The sequence below is a fragment of the Sus scrofa genome, chromosome 13, assembly GCF_054392235.1.
Source record: "Sus scrofa isolate SSC_HxYL_T2T_F1_AM1 chromosome 13, Sscrofa_HxYL_maternal_Yorkshire_Landrace_v2.0, whole genome shotgun sequence".
NCBI classification, from domain to species: Eukaryota; Metazoa; Chordata; class Mammalia; order Artiodactyla; family Suidae; genus Sus; species Sus scrofa.
Genome location: NC_139395.1, coordinates 136,999,781 through 137,009,120, shown reverse-complemented (window position 1 = coordinate 137,009,120; position 9,340 = coordinate 136,999,781). Strand labels below are relative to the sequence as shown.

General features: G+C 48.5%; 1 protein-coding gene across 4 annotated transcripts; it reads right to left on the bottom strand.

The window, feature by feature from the left end:
* Nucleotides 1-3,114: 3,114 nt before the first annotated feature.
* POLR2H (RNA polymerase II, I and III subunit H) lies at nucleotides 3,115-9,168 on the bottom strand. Of its 4 annotated transcripts, none has more exons than XM_084986941.1 (6): nucleotides 9,012-9,168; nucleotides 8,658-8,764; nucleotides 6,185-6,268; nucleotides 6,019-6,112; nucleotides 4,864-4,947; nucleotides 3,118-3,940 (listed from the first exon to the last, which is right to left on the bottom strand). In XM_084986941.1, the coding sequence occupies exons 3-6, from the start codon at nucleotides 6,231-6,233 to the stop codon at nucleotides 3,823-3,825; spliced, it is 345 nt and encodes a 114-aa protein (XP_084843067.1). In that variant the 5' UTR covers nucleotides 6,234-6,268; nucleotides 8,658-8,764; nucleotides 9,012-9,168; the 3' UTR covers nucleotides 3,118-3,822.
* Nucleotides 9,169-9,340: the final 172 nt, after the last annotated feature.

The window sequence follows — 9,340 nt, the reverse complement described above, 5'->3', positions numbered from 1 at the left end:
AGCCTGTATAAATAAAGAATAAGTAAGACCACCCAAAAGCTACCTGAAAAGCAAGTGGAAAATGTTCTTGGGATAACAGATCCCCCTTCCCTGAAAAAAGCTAACAGGAAGGCTTGGACAGCCTCACACTTCAGGTAAGGCTGTGCAGATGGGTCCATCAAGACAAGACCTAGATGTGACAGCTGAGCAAACAGCCAGTGCTTGAGCAGCTCAGCAGGAAGCTTCACCAGGCACGGGTTCCTGCCTCCCTCCTGTGGAGGTCAGGGGGAAGTGCAGGAAGTGGCAAGAGTCAGTCTCCTAGGGCTCACACAGCAGGAGAGCCAAGTACAAGTTGAAGGCTCATCTCCCAATTCCCAGAAGTGGACAGTATCTAAAATGCAACCCTGTGCAACCACCATAAACTCTGCCAAGGGATCTCTAGAAAAGAAGCCAGGCTTATGGGACTTTGCAAATAAATGCCACCTTGGTGTTTAGGAAGAGGATATTTATGCTGCCCCAAACAAAAATTCCATCGCAAAGGTCAATGCCACCTCCAGAGACTCCTGAAGGAAAACCAATGGAAGCTTTTTCTTTCCCACCTCAACCCCTCAAAGGAGAAGAAAAGCTACCATGTAGGCAGAGGACCAGAAACCTAGGGTTCCAAACACTGCCACAAATCCCCCAGGATCTTTTTCCTTTCCTTTTTTTTTTTTTTTTTTTTTAGGGCTTCACACATGTCATACAGAGATTCCCAGGCCAGGGATCCAATCCCAGCTGTAGCTGCCAACCTACACCACAGCCACAGCAACGCAGGACCCAAGCCATGTCTGCAACATACGCCACAGCTCACGGCAATGCTGGATCTTCAACTCACTGAGCAAGGCCAGGGATCAAACCCACAACCTTATGGTTCCCAGTCAGATTTGTTTCCACTGTGACACAACGGGAACTCCCCCAGGATCATTAAAGGCATTCCAAAACAGAAGAATGAAAGCCAGTGCGTCAGGAACCTTACACACATCACCTATTTTAACGCTCATACATCTCTATAAGATAGGTATTTATCATCTCTACATTGCAGGTGAGGAAACAGGCTGAGAAGCCAAGGAAAGTCCCAGTGGTTTCGCAGCCTGTGAACAGGAAAAGAAACACTCTAGTCTGACTTAGTCTGGAGCCATACTCTCCCCAGTGTGGTGCACTGTCCAATATATCAGTCAGTGACTCTACTTATTAGGAAAGATTTCCAAGTCCTTAGGGAGTAACCACGCCAACAGTTAGAGTTCTGAGCAGAAAACCAAAGCTCTTGGTGGTGTGACCAATTTATACATCTCCAGGTGTCCCTCTTTCCCCTCCTGGACAGAACAGTTGCCATGGAGAGGGAGAAAAAAAAAATCAACAAATGCACACAAGCTCCAAAGTGCTGTCCAAATTTCAGATGGTGTCAGTTTCTGCATGGAAGTGAATCCATTGATCCACACTACAAATTCCAGCACACAGTCAAGGGAATGGTAAGTGGAGATTTTAACTTACTGAAATATTCAAGTAGATTAAATCTAATCAAATGAAAAACTTTATAGCACACGAAAGCTAGCATCCAGGACAAGACATGCCAAAGGGACCAGAGACAAAAGATTAAGGGTTCTTAGCACAGCCAGATAGAGACAAAGATGGTAAAACTGAATGAAGTACATAGCCAGAAAGTCCCAGGCTCCCAGCATTGGCATTTGACTTTCCACAGGACAAATGCAACAAACTCATGGGCTTTTCCAGTGTGCACTAAAAATTCCCTTATTAAGGATCTAACCTATTCCCAAATCATTCTATCTGGCTGATTCTGTCCCTTATTCTCTTTACAGAAGAGAAAAAAGAAAAAACAAAAACATAAAACTCTGTTACAACAAAGATACTCCTATCTCTATCCAACTCTATGCCAGTTCCGTTTCTTCTGCCACCCCAAGGCACCTAGGACAGTCTGCTATGTTACCCCACAAACTATTACTGGTAATTAGATTCTCCCACTCCAACCTAAATGTATCCTTCTCCGACCCCTACCAAAAAAAAAAAAAAAAAAAGTGTGATTGCACAGAAAGGTTCTAAGATTCCACAAAAATTCATCCCAACCCCCACTCCATCTCCTATTTCCCTGTCCCCTCACCTCCACCCCACAGTAAAGCAAAAGAAACACCTCTTCCTCCCCCCTGCAGAGGCCATTCATTTTCAATCCATTTCCCTAAATACTATTTCTAACACCTTCCTAAAGACCTGAAAATGATGGGGAAGGAAATACCTTAGGCAACCCAGCAGGAGGACCCGCCCTCACGGCAAAACTAGATCAAAAGAGACCACTGCTTGCCACACACACTCACAATCTTTCTGGATTGTTATCTAGAGGGGAAATCAGGGTCCCACATATTTCTGAGACCTCAAATGCCTCTCTGAAGATCCAACTCCTTCGTTAGAGTCCTTGTAAGCTTCACCATTTCCTCGACTTTGTTCCTCCCCCACTGTTAAATGAGTGACTGCAGTGGGGCTCCTGTATTGTCCCAGGCACTGGCACTGAACTGCCAACTGCATTGGTATTGCTGCCTTGTCCACTTCACTGGTCTGGGCGGCACTCCCTCTTCAGCGTCACTGGTAAAATCCACCACCACTTATCCTCCTCCCAAGTTACCACTAGAATGTAGAGCAGAGAGCCAGCTCCCCCACCTGCTTTCATGACCACCAAAGCGCAGCTCTTCCGCTCTTCTTTCGGGTCTTTTCCCAAGTCTGTGCCTAAAAGCCTCAACTCAAAGCTTCCATAAAAATGATGGTCAGGCTATGCAAGCAGCTCATTCAAATAAACGTGATCTGACTTCCTAAGAGACTGAAAGTGTTGGAAGAACATGAGCAGGGCTCCTTGTCTATTCAAAGTTCTATGCCAAATGGGTGGTATGTTCCAGGCCTGGGGTGCCCTCAGAAGCCAAAAGCACAACATTCTCTTTCCCAGATAGAAAATCACATTGGAGGATAAATGTTGAGGATAGTCAGCCAGGAGACTGAGTTCACCCTGAGCCCAAAGACTGAAAGGCTGGGATAGATCCTACATTGACATGTGATCATCTGGCTACGGGCCAGAAACATAAATGTACCATAGGCAAGTTGAAAAAAATAATTTTATTGTTACCATTTTTTTTTTTTACAGCTGCACCTGTGTCATATGGAAGTTCCCAGACTGGGGTCAAATCGAAGCTGCAGCTGAGGCCACAGCCACAGCCACACCAGATCTGAGCCACATCTGTGGCCTATGCTGCATCTTATGGCAACACTGGATCTTTAATCCACTAAGTGAGGCCAGGGATCAAACCTGCATCCTCACAAAATACTATGGGGTTCCTAACCCACTGAGCCACAATGGGAACTCCCAGAAAAAACAACTTTAAAGTAAACAGAAAAAAAAGGTTTTTTTAAAGGAAGGAGAAGAGTTCACTGGTGTCTCAGGGTTAAGGATCTGGTGATGTCACTGCATGGCTTGGGTCACTGCTGTGGTACAGGTTTGATCCCTGGCCCAAAAACGTCGGCAAGCTGTGGGCATGGCCAAAGGGGGTGGGGGGAAGAGTCTGAAAAAGTAAAGTTTAATTAAAAAATCATATACACAGAACAATTTCTGATTCATTTTAAGCTTGCCAAAACACTGGATCTTTCACAAACAGGTGTTTCCCACTGAGTCCAAACCTCCTAAAGATACACGCACAGTGACACAGAGCCAGCCCTCCCGAACAGGTGACCAACAGCAACTGCTACTCAGGCTTGAATTAATGTCCATGACCTGAGTGACTAAGCAACCAGGTAGGCTTCCTGGGTAGTTCAGAAGGCCAGTTTCTTCATCAGCAGATAAACTCTGGAATCCACTTCAAATCCATGCAGGTTGTTGGCATCACCCTGCAGCCTCATGAGCAGGCCACCATAGGACACATAGGCAGAGCTGAAAAAGACCCAGTCCCATAAGTCTGAGCACCAGAACAACTGATTCAGTGGGTCTCCATCCCAGCCCAAGAAAAAGTAACACCCTTTTAGAATTTTGCCATCAGGAACCAAAATTCAAACAAAGATGAATGCATAGATATAGATATGTGCAAGGCAGTGTTCTTTATATTAGCAAAGGTAGAAAACATTCCATGACCAGAATAAGTGAAATGACCAAATGGATTAAGATATATCCATTTATTGAAATGTTATATAGCTATTAAAATGTCCCTAGTAATATTTAAAGACATAAAGAAACATGTTTTACATAACATTAAGCAAAAAGAACAGAACAAAACACTGTAATAAACAACATGATTTCAAAGAAAAAGTACACAGAAAAAAAACCTAGAATATTCAAGAATGTTTATGTAAAAAATTCCTTCTGGGTATAGAATTATAGGTGACTTTTTTCCTTTCCTTTCACATTACTCCTATGCTTTTCAAATTTCTTACAAAGGGCACATATTGTTTTAATAAGATTTTAAAGAAGAGAAAAAATAGTTGGGCAGAAAAACCAAAGAACTACTAGAGATTGGATTGCAGAGTGGCAAAACATACACACACACACACAGAAGCCTAGCAGTTTAATCACTTGTGCTGCATTTAGTTCTTAGAGAAGTAATCTTTCTTTGCATTTTCACACAGCAAGATTACCAGCTTCTCATTTGGACCACCAGGCCCTGAGGTCCTCACAGAGGGCATTTATATTCCACACTGAAAACTGTTCCCAGAACAGCTTCTTTCCAGGTCCTGCTTAGGTCTAAGGTGCTTGGGGAGAGAGACCCAAGAAGCCTGAGCCTGGCCCAAATTTTCAGAGCATAGTCCAGATTCTCACAAAAGGGAAGGGGGAGAAGATTCTCACAAGACCATGGAACTTACAGGCGTGTTGCTGCCTCAGTAGAAGTTTCATCTCCCTCAATCCTGTACACTTTCCCATACATTACATACTCAAATTGGTCAGCCCTGTGGAACAATAGTGGCAGTTATTGTTATACACAGTCAACAATAATAAGAGACCCTTTAAAAATGGTAACTGATAACTAAGTGCCAACATCATAACAACAGGCACTTTCCAAACATCACATCATTTAGTCCCGACAGCAACCCTGTGAGCGAGGTATAACTGTAGGTATTTCACTGATGAAGAAACTAAGGTTGAAGGAAGTCAAATGTTATTCAACAAATAAGTGATAGAGATGAGATGTGAACTGAGTGGGGCTCTAAAGCCTTTCCTCACACAAAATTCCCTCCTGAGACACAAGACTTACACAGCCTACGTCATTCAGTGGTCATTTCCTCAGCCATCAAAAAGCTACAACTCGAGGTTTCCTGGTGGCCTAATGATTAAGGATCTGGAAATGTCACTGCTGTGGCAGAGGTTCGATCCCTGGCCCCAGGACCTTCTGCATGCTGTGGGCATGCCCCCCTTCCCCCAAAAAGCTGCAACTCATGCTGTAATCACTGCTCTGGATAAACACCTGGATGTCTGAACTCTCCCTTTTATTTATTTTTTTGGGGGGGCCACACCCACAGCACAAGGAAGTTCCCAGGCCAGGGATCAAACCCAGGCCACAGCAGCAACCCGAGCCACAGCAGATCCTTAACCTGCTGAGCTCCCAGAGAACTCATTGTTTGTATCCTTCGTTGTTGTCTTTTTTTTTTTTTTAAGGGCCGCACTCAAGGCATATAGAAGTTCCAAGGCTAGGGGTAGAATCGGAGTTGCAGCTACACGTCTACACCACAGCCACAGCAACACCAGATCTAAGCTATGTCTGCAACCTACACCACAGCTCACAGCAACGCCGGATCCTTAACCCACTGAGCAGGGCCAGGGATGGAAGCTGCATCCTCATGGATGCTAGTTAGGTTCATTACCACTGAGGCACAACAGGAACTCCTGTTTGAATTAAGTGCGGCAATTTCCTTAAGTTTACATAGATTCTGTTCATAAACATTTATTCTATGAAGTAACTAAGGGTCTTTCTGTACTACTTATCTATTTAGTCCTCAGGCATATTTCAAGTACTTCCTCACCTGGAAGGCCTATCATCTGTGGGGTTGTATTCACCATCATCCAGAGTACCATCTTCATACAAAGTACTGGCTATCACCAACCGGAACTTGTCACCTGAAAATAACAGCAATATCAGAGTCTGAAATGCAAAAACACTTGCTGTTATTGTTTGTGTTCAACACTTACCCAGGTCAACAGGATAAATCTGAATGTTTACATCTAAGATGAGGTCCATCTTGAAAGATTCACTCTCACAATGCAGTCGAGACACTGGAGGGAAACAGAAAAAGAGCAGCAGAGGTAACTGCCTGGCCAAGTAGACCCTCAAGGGCAGGGCAGACCCCACTTTGAGAAACTGTATGCACAGAATACTTAATCTGTATCCAATGGCCTCTCATCTGCTCTCATAGAAGTACAGGCTCAATAAGAACCACATATACAAGCAAAGAGGCAGAAAACTATGGCTGGTGGACAGAATGCCCAGAAAAGAATCAAAGGTCCTCTGGCAACAAATAATATCACGTTCTAGGCCTGCATGGGTGACTAAGAAACAACCTGCTCTGGGGCAAGTCAGTCATCCAAAGGTTTTGCCTTTCCGTGCCAGGCGCTGTGCTAAGGAGATTATTAAGAACTGCTGTTTGGGGAGGTCTTGTCCGTGGCTCAGTGGTAACAAACCTGATTAGTATCCATGAGGATGGGGGTTCAATCCCTGGCCTCACTCTGTGGGTTAAGGATCAGCTCAGGGGATTAAGGATCTGGTGTTGCTGTGAGCTGTGGTATAAGTCTCAGACGGGGCTTGGATCTGGCGTTGCTGTGGCTGTGGTGTGGGGCCTGCAGCTGTAGCTCTGACTCGACCCTTAGCCTGAGAACCTCCATATGTCCTTACGTCTGGCCCTAAAAAGACAAAATCAAACAAACAAACAAACACCTGCTGTTTGTTCTGAAGAATATCTCAGTCTCTAAGCAAAGGAAGAGACACCAAGGACAAATAATTCTTGATCAACGTCAGAACAAGGAGGTGTATACCAAGCAGTCAACTCTTAGAGAGGATTTCACAAAGAGCTAAGACTCTGAGGGCAACAGGCCCTGAGGTCGGATTATTTGCTGTACAGCCTTGGGTGGGTTGCTCAGCCTCTCAGAAGATGGGTAAGACACCACCTACCTCGTGGAGACTCTCGAAAGGAATAAGTAAGGCAATGTGTGTAAAGTGCACAGCACAGCGCCTAGCAGAGTGGGCAGCGATTAAAAAGATGCCAAGGAGGTTACCAGCACCATGAAGAAAGGTCACCCAGGCACCGGGCACAGCATGTGTGAAGCGAGGGAGAGCTCGAAGTCTCCGTTTTCTCATCTATAAAACGTTTCCTGAGAGAGGCCCCTAGGTCAGGACCTGCCGGTAGGGGAAGACCACATGAAATGTGTGGACAAGAGGCCCAGGGGCGTGTCCCTGAGATCAGCCGCTTCTCCCAAACCGCCCCTACAAACCTTACTCACCTCGGTCAAACTTCTTGCCCTCTGGGTCAATGTCTTTCACATCAAAAATATCCTCGAACAGAATGCCCGCCATGGTGAGGGGGCCACGAGAGAAGCAGAGGTGCTGAGCGCGTGACGAAGACTACGGAGCAGGGCACGGCCCCGCGTGGAGAAAAATGAGAGAGGAAAATGCAGCGCCTGAAGAGCGGCAGCAAAGAAATAGAAGGACGCATGCGCACAGACCAGCAGTAACGCAGCTACTTCCGCCGCCTAGCTCTCGGGGCTTCTTAACTTCCGCCCCGAACGATTGCTTCCGAGAGGCTTCAGTGTTTAGGGCGGTCTCACGTCCAGATAACTCCTCCCAGGGCGGGAACACGATAGGTCCCACCTCCAGCCGGGGGTGGCTTGGTGTCCCGCTCTCTCCGGAGGCTCTAGTGCGCCCTCTTCAGATGCCGGGTTAGGAAGACTGGAGTGCTTGGGGGCCTACCCCAGCCAGGGACCTTGATCCTTGGCCCAGAGAATCCTGGCCCTAGCCCTACCCTGTCGGTCCGCGGGTCTGCCGAGGGCACAGTCCGCGCAAAGGGCTAGCGGAGCAGAACCACGCCCCCAGGGCGATGGCCAAGTAGGGTGCCGTACCCAGTCCTTCTAGCTGGCACTGAGGAATCCCGGGCTGGCCCAGGCCGGCTGGGCCCAGCTGGATGTCACCCGACCCGGTGATATCCACTTTGGGAATTTGCCATGATGTCACCATGGGGAAGAGGGAAGTCTGCACTGTCTCCTCCTCTGGTACTGCACCCTCCCCACCCCTGATTTCTTACCTCGCACCGCCCCTTCAGCATGGTATTAACCCCATCACACTGCTCTCCTCAGTACTGCCCCTTCGGCTCGGTTCTGGCCTTTCCTCCACCACTGCGCTCACCTTCTGGACACGTTCTCCTAAGTGCTCCTTCATCCCGGCATTGTCCTCTCCTATGGATACCACCTCTTCCTTTACACTGCCCGTTCCTCTAGGGTGCTGGTTCTCACACTGTCCCCTTCCTGGGCACTCCCTCCTGGGAACCCCCTCTGCCTCCCACCTGCCCCTTCACCCTGGTACTGCCTCCTCCTGCACAATGCCTGTTTTCCTGGGCACTGGCCTGTCCCCTGACTCTATCTCTGACTGTGTTCACCCCACACTTGTTCACCCCACCCTTTGCACTTTTCTTCTCCGGAGCCTGATAGAGAACGCAGAGCCCCAGCAGGCTGTTCCCCCTTGGCAGCTAGACGTCAGCAGCTACTCGGGTTTCTTCTTCAGCCCTGCCAAGGAGAAGCGACCTCTGTCCCCCCACGCCCGCCTCCCAGGAGCGGCCTCCCCAGCACCTAGACCTCCCTTCCCTCCGGCTCCACCCACGCACAAGCCTCAGGCCAGCTAGCTCCAGGTGCACCTCCCCGGGACAGTCGCAAAGAAAGGAAGGGGGATGAGAGAAACCGAAGTTTCCAGTTCCAAGCACCCCTCTTCTGGGCCTAGCGTCCCCCTCCGAGTCTCCCCAGTTCTGTTTCTCACCCCCCACGGAGCAGAGGGGCCTTGCCAGGCCGGTCTGAGCCGTTGGCTCCTTCAGCAAAGCAAGTGAGGGCACCGCTCTCTCGAGAGAGATTGGGCCCGAAAGTCGGCTTTAGACGGTTCAGCAGCCTGCAGCCCCAGGTCCTACTGAGCGCCGACCTCGGTAGCCGCCCCCGGCCGGACGCGGGGAGCCGCAGACACTGCCCAGCCCCTCCACGTGCCAGCGGACCCGCCCCCACCCAGGCCCGGACGCCCCTCTCAGCCACCCGCCTCCGCGGAGAGGGGACGCGGGCTTGCGCGTTGCAAGCGCCCCCTGCCGCCTCTCCGGAGCC

Coding starts and splice junctions, on each gene's coding strand:
- POLR2H (XM_005670048.4), bottom strand. CDS start 7,346: ATGAGAAAACGGAGACTTCGAGCTCTCCCTCGCTTCACACATGCTGTG. Junction 6,269..7,264: donor GACCTTTCTTCATGGTGCTG/GTAACCTCCTTG, acceptor GTTTCCCTCCAG/TGTCTCGACTGCATTGTGAG. Junction 6,113..6,184: donor GATTTATCCTGTTGACCTGG/GTAAGTGTTGAA, acceptor TGTTATTTTCAG/GTGACAAGTTCCGGTTGGTG.